The sequence below is a fragment of the Oreochromis aureus genome, linkage group 7, assembly GCF_013358895.1.
Source record: "Oreochromis aureus strain Israel breed Guangdong linkage group 7, ZZ_aureus, whole genome shotgun sequence".
NCBI lineage: Eukaryota > Metazoa > Chordata > Actinopteri > Cichliformes > Cichlidae > Oreochromis > Oreochromis aureus.
In genome coordinates this window covers 15,773,650-15,786,821 of record NC_052948.1, presented here as the reverse complement: position 1 = coordinate 15,786,821, position 13,172 = coordinate 15,773,650, and the positions used below count along the sequence as shown (strand labels likewise).

At 41.7% G+C, this 13,172-nt stretch overlaps 1 protein-coding gene across 1 annotated transcript; it reads left to right on the top strand.

The window, feature by feature from the left end:
• Window positions 1-3,655: 3,655 nt before the first annotated feature.
• zgc:101540 (hsFATP2a_ACSVL_like domain-containing protein) lies at window positions 3,656-12,847 on the top strand. The gene is made up of 10 exons (XM_031748118.2): window positions 3,656-4,605; window positions 6,192-6,401; window positions 8,289-8,447; window positions 8,563-8,687; window positions 8,775-8,969; window positions 9,638-9,728; window positions 9,836-10,034; window positions 10,296-10,393; window positions 10,479-10,609; window positions 11,860-12,847. Exons 1-10 carry the CDS (start codon window positions 3,993-3,995, stop codon window positions 12,034-12,036), a joined length of 1,998 nt encoding a protein of 665 aa, XP_031603978.1. The 5' UTR covers window positions 3,656-3,992; the 3' UTR covers window positions 12,037-12,847.
• Window positions 12,848-13,172: the final 325 nt, after the last annotated feature.

The following is a 13,172-nucleotide window of genomic DNA, read 5'->3' as shown; positions in this document are numbered from 1 at the left end:
TTTATTCAAATGTTAGTCTTTTCAGTTGTTTCCCCACTTTTTCCCTGTTTCAAAATCAAACACCAATTTTTGAGAAGATTATCTTCTTTTTTTAATAGGCAGATTAAGTTTTGCATTGGCATTGGCTAATTTGCCAACTGTATGTTAAAAATGTTCGTATTTTAATATTCAAAAATGTTTTTGCCCAAAACATATGTGCACTATATGTCAGTAAAAATACTATGCAAATATTGCTGTCCTTGAATGCTGAATAAACACTTAACGGTTGGTAGAATTTTTTTTTAACATTATCTGCCAATTACATCTGCCACCCTTCTCCAAATCTGTGCCCCTACCTGGCCCCCCCAACAAAAATTTTCTAGACACGCCACTGGTGAAAAGAGGCACATACCTTTGTCGTTGCGTGACGAACTCTGTAATCCTCGTCCACACGTAAACGCAAAAAAGGAGTTTTAAATAATCTCCGTTTTCGGTGAATCGCAACGCCGTTTACGTGTTGACGAAAGGCCCAAACGCATAGAAACAGCTGCGTTTTCAAAAATACCCATGTAGGTGTGGACGTAGCATAAAAGAGTTAGTAGTATATTTTATTACTACCTGTAATTTATTGCCGTTTACTTGTAATTGCTTAATCGTTTACTAAATTTTTGAGGTGTGAAATAAAGCGCAATGGAGCAAAATATGGGTGTGTGTTTGGAGGATGTGTTTAGGTGGTGGTGATGGTGGTGGGGGGACGCGAACATTTTTCTTGTAAAACAAAGGGGGGCCTGGCAACAAAAAAGTTTGGGAACCACTGGCCTAATCTATTTGCAGTGTGAGGTCTGTTGAAAAGCTGGTTTGATCATAATGACATAGCATATTTACGTTTTTTATAATGTATTTGAAAACATGGGTTTATTTATGTTATTTTTATAGAATTTCCCTCACATTTATCCAATACCAAGCCAAATCACTGGAAAGATTTTGGATGGGTCCACAAGAGCACAAAGTGCGTACTTTTCGAAGGTATGACTGGGACTGTGGTAACTATGTTCTTATTGCTGGATCGGCGGACAGAAGGCGGTTTCTCGAAGAACATTTGTTTTTTAAGTTTTTAAGTTGCAAAAGTATGACGTCACAAGAAGGTGATTGATCACTTGTAATGTGGACCCTGGAAAAACATTAATTATGATGATGCGGGAACAACGCCAACACGAGGACATCAGAAAGTGTTTCCACTTCCCTCATTACCCTTCTGTGTATTTAGGTCCTCTGTCTCCCTCTGTTTAGTGTCATGTTGTCTGCATTGCTCCATGTCCATGTCTTCGTCTTCATCTTCTCTGCCTCAAATCTTGGTTTTTTCATGCTCCTGCTCAGATTCATGTTCATGTTCTTATGTCATAGTTTTCATAGTTAGTCTTTGCTGTTTCCAGTTTAGTTTCTAGTTTCGTTTTGCCCCAGTTCACCTTGCCTTTGTTTTGTTTTTTTCTTTCCCTATCAGCCAAATAAATGGCTCCCTTTTTGTTATACCTTAGTTTTCTCTCTCCTTTGTCTGCTTTTGGGTTCACTCTGCAAACACACCGGCCATCCTGACTGTGACAGTTACTTACTTATCTTTATTTGTAATTGACTATTTTGTTTTTAAATCTTTGTGGTTTAACTGATCTTAATAACTAATTAATTTTTTTCTTATAGACAGAGTTTTGAGGAGTTTCCCTTTGCTTTCTTCTTCTTTCTACTCTCATCTGTATTAATGATAACTGGTTCAAGAGGAGGGAAGATCGAACCACAGCAATGCCTTGTACTGTGGTGGCCTTGGTGAACTCATCTAAGCTGGGGATAAGTAAGCGTAAAATGGTTGTTGGCTGCTCTGAGTTCAACAGGAGGACAAGGAGCTGAAACCATAACAGAGAGTGCTTCCTTTGTGGGTCGGGGGTCCTTGTCCAGATTAGGTATTATAATCACATTTTCTCTGGTCTGAACCTCAGTGAAGCATGAGCTTTCAGCAGGGGGTGATGCAGAAGCTGTACTGTGTCAAAGTTATTTACTGCACTTATTGGTTTTTCCTCAGTTACAGCAATATTTAAGGCCTGAGCAGTGTGTCAGTGGGTCAGCTCATTGGGGCTCACAGGCTGAAACATGAGGCAAACGTGTTTCACTGCCACATCAATAATTCTAATGAGTGGCACTGGTGCCAAGTTTGCACTGTTGCCTGGTTACGTCTCTCTGTCAGAGTGGAAAGGACCGTGCCTGATGTTACACTGTGGTGAGACTGCCACCCTGTGCTGAAATAATAATCATAAGTTCAGCAGGAACAGCCGGAGCTAGAGCATCAGAAAAGTCGGCTTCTTTTGTGAGCTTGGGGTCCTTCTTGGGATTTGATAATACACTTTCATCATTGCTGAACCTCAGACAACAATCATATCAAATTTATTTTCTGGATTTTTTTCGTTGTCAGTTCAAACAATATTTATTTGATGTGATGATCTGGCTGACTGGGGGTTAGGGGCTGAATAATCTTGCAAACATGTTTTATTTCTACATCAACATTTGTAGTCAGCAGCACTGGTGCACAGTTTGCGACATCACTGAGCAGAATGTTTTGTGGATCTATCTCTGTGACTTCTGACAGGATGACATGGACCACGTCACTAGTTATTTATTTATTTTTGTTTTGCATGACAATAAATGAATTAAATAGAAAGTAACTGACTAGACCAGTTGGTAATACCTGTTGTTTCCAAACACATCACCTAAGCTCACCACAATGAATAGTAGCCATGACTACTGTTCAAACAGGCAAACCAGTATTGCTGGTTATGGAGAACTTTCAGATCTGAAAAGTTATGGCCTTAAAGCTTCATTCTTTCTAATAGCCACCAGAGGGTGGCTCCTCTGTTTGCTAGCAGAAGTCTGATTTTATGGGTAAATTAAGCTTTCCTGGTGGATTTCTGGTGTCGGTCTCTAGTTTCAAATACTATAAAGACATCAAGATGGTCGTTTTGGTGAGTTGTGAAAGACAAGAAAAATAAATAATGAAGCAGATAACGTTTTAAGCTGCGGCTTCTTTGTGATTGTCAAGCTGTTGTCATTTTCAACATGAACACAGCCAAAATGCTCAAGCCAAGATTTCAAAACGGGTGGTGTGTGAATTCCATTCAGCTGGTTGAATTAAATAAAAACTACACAGGGTTCAGACACACCCTTTCTAGTCTATGGTGACTATGGGCACACGTAGTTCTGTTCAAAAACAATGAAAAGTTAGATTTTGTGTTCCCTTTAAGCCTGACTTATTTTCACTGAATAAGTTGCTGCTTTTCTCTATTTTTTTAAATACAGATTACAGATAATAGAGATTTACTGGGAAACACAAGCTTGTTACTGGAAACAAGCATTGTTTACTACCCTGTTTCACACTTTGAAACAGCCTCAGCGCTTTCACACACCCCTCAAATCTGCAGGACAGCGATAATATCTGACACTAAAATCACAAATCTTCCCCGAAAGCGCAGCACAGTGCTGTGAGATGTTTGTGTTATTGCTCCCCCAGAGAGTAAAAAGCGAGCGTTTGTGTAACTCGCAGAGGAGCTCCTCCCCATAAATCAGCAGACGAATACAGAAGGCGCAGTGGTGCACGCCCACCACCGCTCAGATTGCGGCTTTATGATGAAGGTTGCCATTTACGGACTCGCTGTGGGTCGTTTGTGACTGTTTTTCTTAATATGCGTGAGTGGATTTCAGTCTTCTCCCACTTGTTTGTGTTTAGAAATAATTACGAGGAAATTATTCGCATAAATCATGCTGATGTACTGAAACACAGTCCATTGAGTCTCCCTTCAAAATAAAGTGCCAAACAGATTCGTTTGCTCGCTTTTCCCACTTTTTACCACGACAGAAGGCGTTTTGATGACATCGGGGGGATAACGCAACATAAGATCAACAATTAGGTTGTAAAACCGGTGCGGGGTGGAAGTGGAAATTCTCGATTTGGCAACTGAAAAATATTCCCCGGAATGAAGGAGGGGTCAATGGGGCAGATCCGAGCGCCGCCCCGGGTCGGGACGGTGAACTTTGTCACAAATTTGACTGAGCTGCACAGTGTGCGCCTCCTCTACCTCTCCCCACTTATTCTTTCAGCGCTCTGCAAAATGTACATCTGCTTCAGCGTCTTGGCCGGACTGGCAGTTCTCTGTTTCTTTTACATCAGCGCGTTTTGTCCCCACTTTGGCGAAGATTTCGCGTACATCCTAAGGAGCATTAAATGTGGCATCAGACTAACCAAATACAAGAAAATCAAGCCCTTTTACAGCATATTGGACTGCTTCTTGGATGCAGTGAAGAGGCACCCCAAAAAGATCTTTGTGCACTTCGAAGGTCGCTCGTACACTTATGGCGAAGTGGACAAACAGAGCAACAAGGTGGCCCGAGCCCTGCAGGCTGAAGCCCGGCTGAAGGAGGGGGACACGGTGGCCCTGTTCCTTGCGAACGAGCCCAGCTTCATTTGGACTTGGCTCGGTCTGGCGAAGCTGGGGTGCCCGGCTGCCCTGCTCAACTTCAACATCAGATCCAAGTCCTTGCTGCACTGCTTCTCCTGCTGCGGGGCCAAAGTGATCATCGCCTCCTCAGGTGAGATACAGCGAGATATGAATTAATGCGTCGGGAGGAGAGGCTCTCAGACGCGTCTCCCACAGGACTGCGAAGTTCAAAGTTCGACAGCAAGTGAGAGATACCTCTTAATGCTTGGCTTTTGTGCTAGTACGGAAAGTATCCTCAGATATTATATTGTCATTTCTTCTTGTAAAATGATTTTGACCACGCAATTCATTATGAAGAGAAACGTGGGTCTCCAGCGTTTTACCCAGCAGGGAATAAAAATCCAAAATTAAACCCTTTTACGCATCAAAGATGTTAAAATAAAGAGTTTATAAACAACAGTTTATATTCATTCTATAAATGAATGCAAACAGATGCCGCTCAGTGCAGACTTTGCAGGCTACACGACAATATAATTCACTCTGTCACATCTGTCCTGCCACTTTCCTCGTGTCTAAGCTTTATTCCCCACTGCATAACAGATGGATATTAGTTCCTTAAATGCACTGATTGCTCTGACAGCTGTATTTAGTTTGCAGGTAATGATTGTTGAGTAATGCAATAATGAGATGGTCTATAAATGCTGGAAGGATCCGATAGACTGACTAGATTTTGCCTCACGCTCTTAAGATTAGATACAGCGCAGTGCTGGCCCTTTTCCATCATCTGTTAGTGATGAACGATAATGCCAAACAAAGGTGCACTTATTCAGATGATCACAGTTTTATTGGCACAGTGAACCTGGGTCACGGACTTTCTCCCTGTTTTTCTTGTCTGTAAATTAAACTAGAAGACATGGATGATGATGATAATAATAATAAAAAATAAATTGCTTTGCACCACCTGCCACATGAATGCTGTACTTTCAGCTTAATTATAAAAACCTCCAGCTACAAACTCAGTGCTTCCACAAAGGAAAAACTGAGCTAGCCGGTCTTTGAGTAAATTGCGACATAAACCTAAACGTTTGTTTGAGATCAGTCCCAATCAATCATTAATCTCTGCTTAAAGGTTATTATTGATCAGCTTTAGTCACGGCCAAAAGTTAGACATAAGGACAAACTTAATAGATAAAAAAGTTCAGGAAGTGCATTTTTGCTGGATTGATTGATTGTTATTCTATATCTGCATATATGGAGGGGGTAATATCCCGATTAGCACGTTTCATACAAATTACATGAACCCCAATGTTTGGTTATAATGGTTAGACATAGAACAGAAGCAGTGTTTGAGCTATTTTGTTGGTTCCAACTGTGGCAGTGCAGTTTTGAACTGATGAGCATTTGCAAAAAGGAAAAAGAATATTTCACATATAAGCAGAAATGAGTGAATGGTTAAAGAACAAGGGAGCTCTTTATGCTCCACACTGAAGAGCAACTTCATCGGAAGAAATATCTCAGCTTGCAAACGTGTTCCTTTGTATTCTCATTATAGAACTTAAAAGGCCTTTACTAAGAAATGCATGCATGAGAGCTGAACTTCCTACCCCACGTGCTTGTGTCCGAGTGGGATCGGGGACACATGATACAGGCCCACATGTGTAGGTGCACATGTGCCACATTTGGCAACACAGCGCTATGGCGGGCTGTGTTGAGCTGAAAGCTACTGTCTATTTGTAGAGCTGCAGGATGCTGTGGAGGAGGTCCTGCCGACGCTGAGGGAGCAGGGTATCAGCGTGTACCTCATGTCGGACAGCTGCAGCGTGCAGGGCATCACTGCTTTGTCTGACAAGATCTCCAAGGCCTCAGATCAGCCACTGTCCCGGGACCTCAGGGCAAACATCCATATCAGGAGCACCGCTCTCTACATCTACACATCTGGGACCACAGGTAACGACAGCAAACTGCTCTGAAACAAACGCTGGCACGCAAAATAAGATTGCAATGATAACAGTCAAGCTAATGAGGTGCATCAAGCTTAAAACACCAGATCTGTGCTCAGTCCCACCTTCTGTTCTTGGAGAAGGGTGTTGATTGAACGTGGTCATCTGTGGGCAATAACATTTGCTGAAAGGCGCTTACTGTATTAATCCACTTCAGTGAGCAAACACACTCACAGCTTCCTAACTGATAAAATGTGAACCCTGGGGTTTTCTTGTTACAGGCTTTTTTTCTTTCTGCACTCTGCATTGTTTTCACAGTTTACTAGCCAGTAGTTTTATTCTTTCCTACCTTTATTGACACGCTGCACAATGTCTTGGCACAGTACCAGTGCAGAGTGTGTGTGTTACACATGCCTGATTTAGACCAACTGTGAATGCTCTCACTACTTCATAGCACTAACACAGGTGAAAACATCAACACTGAACCTTTAAGTCCTGGTTGTGTGAAGCTGCACACATGTTTGATTAGTCTGATAAAATTAAATTACATTAATGGGTGAGGGGAAAAAATCTGCACAATTGTTCTTTCTGATGCAGACTTGCTGATGTTCGCTCCATCAAGGCGCATTACAGGGATGTGCCTAAATGAAATGCTTTATGTCCCACTGAGCTTTTTCACAGAAGAGTAGCACATGATAGCACATGATGCAAGCTGGAACATCTGTTATTCACCGTCATTTTAAATGGTATACTAGCTGGTGAAAAATAGGCTTAAATCAAAATTTAGTCCCAGTTGAGTCCTTAAGACAGTCTTTTACAACCATATGCTGAACAAGCTTGGATCTGCAGAAAACCTGATGGATGTATAAGTTCAATCTTTAGCATCTTCTGTTACCTTTTCTGCCTTATATTCATTTTTTTTAAAAGATACTATTATCGTAAAGGTGAACACCACGCTATAAATAAGATGTAACACAAGGAAATGACTCTATAAACCTGCAGTGGCTCAGGTAGTAGAGTGGGTCGTCTACCAACCAGAAGTTGGTGGTCTGATTCCCAGCTCGTTCGGTCTGCATGATCAAGTATCCTTGGGCAAGATCCTGAACCCGAGTTTCTCCTGATGTATTCATTGGAGTGTGAGTGTGCATGTTAGAAAAAAGCACTGTTTCAATGTGTGTGTGATTGGGTGAATGAGATCTGTGGCAGGAAGCACTCTGAGTGCTGAACTTGAGTTAAAAGGCGTGGTCTCAGGAATTTGAAAGAAAGAAGGCAACTGGACGTCTTTAAGTTTTTTGTATGTTTTTTGTTTTTGTTTTTTTTTAAGCTGAATTGTAGGCTGCTAACACTTGGCTTCACAACCCAACCCCGGTCATTCACAGTGGACATAGATGTCCTCCTTCACTCCTCTCTCACACTAATGTTTTCTCAGTCCAGAGTGACCTTTATCCTTTAAGTGTAGCTCCTTAGACTGATAACCTATGCAGATATGCCGAAAGGCGTGGTACAAGTCGATTTACCATAACTTTAAAAAGAAGTAGAGTCATTTTCTCCTCGACTTCAATACACCTTTTTTTCAGTGTGTCCATTTAAACAAAATGTGGCTTCAGCACAGCATGGATAAAAGCAGAAGAATCATTCTGCTGATTGATTATTTAGTTTTTACATTTAGAGTTATCTGCACCAGTTCGTTATGAAAAATTCAACATCTATAGCTGCTGGGAGTCCATTATATTCACCATCTACTTGGGACTGTTTGTTGCTGAGAAGATTGAATGTTGCCTTGTGCAGTCATTAGAAGATTCAGGATCAATGAATGAACCACAGTGAAGTGGATCATACTACTTTGTTCCTCTTTAATTCAAAAGCACAATCTGTTATTCTTTTCCCTTGGAAGGTTTGCCTAAAGCAGCCATTGTCACACATGAGAGGGTGTGGGCCGCCTCTTTCCTCCAGTCGATTAGTGGAGTCACAGCAGAGGACATCTTCTACATCAATCTGCCTCTCTATCACAGCGCCGGCTTCTTGATCGGAATGACTGGAGCCATCGAGAGAGGTAATGATCCTTGTAATCCTCTCAAGAGTACGGGAGCAAAAGCATTTGCACGCCTGGATCAGGAGCTTAAGTGGTTAAGGAAGATAAAGGTTGTGTAATATGATTTGACTTGCAGGTATTACCATAGTCCTGAAGAGAAAGTTTTCTGCCTCTCAGTTCTGGGATGATTGCAGGAAGTATGACATCACGGTGATGCAGTACATCGGCGAAACGTTGCGCTATCTCTGCAACACGCCCAAGGTAAGAGGAAACCTAATCAGTCAGCAGCTACGTCAGTCAGCCGCCGTTCTAATGGTGGAATGTCTGTGTCCATCCTGCTCTTGGCAGAAAGATGATGAGAAGAACCACAAAGTGAGAATTGCCATTGGCAACGGTGTCCGAACAGACGTTTGGTCCGAGTTTCTTCATCGCTTTGGAGACATTAAAGTTAGAGAGCTGTACGCTGCCACAGAGGGAAACATCGGCTTCGTCAACTACACGTCCAAGATCGGCGCAGTCGGACGAGTCAACTTTGTGCACCGGGTAGGAAGAGGAAGCAAGTCGGAAGTTTTCACAGAGTGGTGCAATGTCTGTTTTAATATCTGGAGCTTACATTGGTTGATTACATTTAAATTAAATTAAGCAACTGTGGAGCAAAATGTAATCAGCAGCTACAGAAGTGAAGTGAGTTTATTTGTTAAAAATCCCTCAACAGAAAATGACTGGGAAAAAAAAAAAAAATGCATTATCCAAGTTAAATCGGCATGAAACTGGATCCCTTTTGTCCCTCCTGGGTGTCACTTTCACCCTCATTTCTTGGCGCAATTACTTACCTGGACCTCAGATAGAGACAGGCCTTGTACTATGAAGCAAGATCAGCATACACAGGACATATCTGATTTATTTATCTCATAACCTGTTCCAGAGCAGATTAGGTTTATAGTGTAAGTCAGAGTGGTGATATAACCCTGTAAGAAGTGAACCAACTTTGCAATACTTGGAAAAGTTACATGGATAAGCCTAAATCCTGTTTCGTAGCACAAGCCTCAGGTAGCCCCTGCTCCATTTCCTTCTTTTCCTTTTGGTATTTTATTTTTTATCAAATCCTGAAACAAGCGTGTTGACGTTTGTGCGTCCTCACAGAGTTGCTGCCATGTTGGCTGTTCCACTACTTTTAAACTGGTGGGTTTTCTTTCTGTCTTCCCTTCCAGTTTTTCTTCCCCTACACTTTGATCAAGTTTGACATTGAGAAGGAGGAACCTGTCAGGGACTCGCAGGGTCTGTGCATCGAAGCAGCCGTAGGTAAGTCTGTAAGCAGAAATCTGGTTCCCCTTAAAGGAGTTTTAGTTTGATAGAAGTGAAATTAAAAAGAAGTTTTGATTTATTTTGTTTCCCGATGTCTCTGCCAGGTGAGACGGGACTTTTAGTGGGAAGGGTAACAAAGAGGTCCCCTTTTGTTGGCTACGCTGGTAACAAGGAGCAGACGGAGAAGAAGCGGCTTCGAGACGTCCTGAAAAAGGGCGACCTGTACTTCAACACCGGTGATTTGCTTCGGTTCGACAAAGACAACTTTGTGTACTTCCAGGATCGAGTCGGCGACACTTTCAGGCAAGTTGTGACTCATTTTTGTGTTGACTTGTCGCTTTGTTTTTGTGGTTCTGCCCAGACGATCTAGTCTAGACTGAGTCACCGTTTGGTCTGGTTTAGTTCTCAGATATTAAAAGTGTAAAAATATGCAATTAACAACTGGTTAGAATAGTGTGTGTGAGAATGGCTTTTTTCCTTTTGTGCAGGTGTTTACTTGCAGATCAGGTTCAAACTGTGCTGCAGAAATTGTTCATTCGAGTCTTTTCGTGTTGTTTGTTTCAGGTGGAAAGGAGAGAACGTCGCCACATCGGAGGTTGCAGACATTCTCACAATGGTTCACTGCATATTAGAGGCGAATGTTTACGGTGTGAAAGTTGAAGGTAAACACACTCGGGTCTTAAATATTAAAACTTTACAGAGCTGTCTGCACTTTGCATTTAATATTTCTCTCATTTTTCAATCAAGGTCACGAGGGGCGAGTCGGCATGGCAGCTCTCACTTTAGAAGAAGGACAAAAGTTCGACTGCTCGGCCACGTACACGCAGGTCGTCAACTACCTCCCAGCTTACGCGAGACCCAGATTCATCAGGATTCAGGTAATAAAGTTTTTACTATGTAAGATCACCAATAATGGAGATCAGAAATCAGATGTGTCATTGGGTCCCAATGTTGCCCTTTCTAGACAAATATTAAGCATTTCTGATTTTTCCTTTGAACCAAACAGGAAGGCAGTGCAGTGATGTAACCCTAACACTTCCTTCAGGGTTAGAGACAGCTGTAAGAAATGCTGACTCTGGCAACATATTTTAATGACTTAGTAAAACCGTAGAGGATGTGATGTGTCCTCCAGATAAAATAATTGGAGATGTTTAAAAAGAAAGTGCAGTACAGGACTGTTCTACAGTTACCTTAACTATTAAATATTTGCATTTATGTACCAAGGAAATTACTCTAATATACATTCACCATGGACCCCCGCTTACCCGCAAACTGCCTAATTTATTGTGGCATAGATTGAGCAAGGTGCTAGAAACATTTGTCAAGGACTTTGCCCCATATTGACCTGACAGCATCACAAAGCTGCTGCAGATTTGTCAGCTGTACATTAATGACGTGAATCTCCCATTCCACCACGTCTCAAACACACTGCTCGATTGAGATCTGGTGACTGTGGAGGCCATCTGAGTACAGTGAACTCACTGTCATGTTCAAGAAACCAATTGAGATCATATGAGCTTCATGGCATGGTGCGTTATCCTGCTGGACGAAGCCATCAGAAGATCCATACACTCCGGTCATACAGGGATGGACATTAGAAACAATGCTCACATAGGCTGTGGTGTTTAAACGATGCTCAGTTGGTACTAAGAGTCCCAAAGTGAGCCAAGAAAATATCCCCCACTCTATTACACCAAAACTATTCTTAACTGTTGATCCAAGGCATGAAGGAGCAATGATTACATGCTGTTTCCACCAAATTGTGACCCTACCATCTGACTGTTGCAGCAGAATTTGACGCTCATTAGACCAGAAGATGTTTTTCCAATCTTCTAAGTGAACTTTGATCTGTCAGTGCGAATTGTAGCTTCAGTTTCCTGTTTTTGACTGATAGAAGCACCGGCATGTTCTTATCTCTTCAAGATACGCTGACGATCCCTGCATGCTGCTCTCTTATGAGTTAATGTTGCCGTCCTCTAATAATAACTGTGTAATATTGCTTTGCAGTTTGCAGCTGATATCTGATCTGATTGACAGCATTGTTATTGGCAGTTTATCTTAATTATGTTTTGGTTTTCTTTGCTTTTTGTTCTAAAGCTTGACACAAAAACATCTTTCTGTTTTGCAGCCCTGCCTGGAGATGACGGGAACCTTCAAGATGAAGAAAGTGAAGTTGGTGGAGGAGGGATTCAACCCAGCTCACATCAAAGATCCTCTATACTTCCTGGATCCTGAAAAAAAGACTTATGTGCCTTTGACAGAGGAAATCTACAGAACAATCGTCTCGAAGGAAGTCAAACTCTAAGACAGAAACTAAAGTAGTCACTGCTGAGCCACTTTGTTTGCAAAGAAGTAACAATAATGGAACTTAACAGACACTAATCTCAAGGACGGACTCGGAAACGTCACGTCACGTTTGAAGAGATGGTTTTCATCATTAGCACAGCTGCCTTCACCTCTTACAGTGACACTATATGATACAGATACAGAGAGTATGTCCTACTCACCGTGTTCTTAATTCTTTAATTAATTCTTTGGACAGATAAACTATAACATGCACATTTTACTGTAATGGCCTTTGTTTTTACATTGGACTGAAGCTCTTTTAATCCGTTCCGATCACATATCACAGAGTCTGGATATTGACCTTTCAACATCTACTGTATCTCTTATGTAGGGATTTGTTGTTGACCTAACTGGACTTTTGTACAGACGTAAAAGGAGACACTGCTTTATGTGTTTGTGTACTGATGACACATACTGTGAATTGACAGTTTTATTGCATAACACTGCCCTGAAGTGCTGAAGTGTTAATGTAGCAGCTGCCGTTGTGCCCTTATAACCACGTTTTTGCGCAATAAGAGGTACCTCCAGGCCTGTGGGGTGACTAACCCGCACAACCTTTGACATAAATCAGACGAACTCTGTCACACACTCAGCTGTGTTTAAAAAAAGAAAAAAACTTGACAAACAGGCAGAAATCAGTGAACTCTGAAATGATATTTCTAAATGTGGTCTGACACTGAACTTTGTCTTAAATTACTCGCTTGAGCTACTGCGGAGTAAAGGCTAAACCAATCGAATTTATATAGGAAAAATAAAGTTTGGCTATTCCATCCTGTTGACCTTTATTTTGTACAAATCACAGGGCCTACAGCAATCTGACAAAAACATTTTATGTGGAATAGTTACACTTGTATAGTACTAGAGTATGGATTTTTAAATGATGCAATTCTAAGAAGGTCAATGAACTTTTCCACCCAGATACTCCATGCTGAAAAACCTGATCAGAAAATATTTAAAGTAGAGCACCACAGACTGGAACTGGTTTTTGGTACAGCCCTAACAGGAAATTCAGTGGGAGGTGGGCGTGGGGGGGCACGATCTAAAAGCACCACATTTACTGTATGATGGATCCAGAAAGCTGACTGAGGAGGAGAC

What these genes read in the sequence shown, in the direction of transcription:
- zgc:101540 (XM_031748118.2), top strand. Translation starts at nt 3,993, where the DNA reads ATGAAGGAGGGGTCAATGGGGCAGATCCGAGCGCCGCCCCGGGTCGGG. An exon ending in CGAGTCGGCGACACTTTCAG is followed by an intron (nt 10,035 to 10,295) that starts GCAAGTTGTGAC and finishes TGTTTGTTTCAG; the next exon opens with GTGGAAAGGAGAGAACGTCG. An exon ending in CCAGATTCATCAGGATTCAG is followed by an intron (nt 10,610 to 11,859) that starts GTAATAAAGTTT and finishes TCTGTTTTGCAG; the next exon opens with CCCTGCCTGGAGATGACGGG.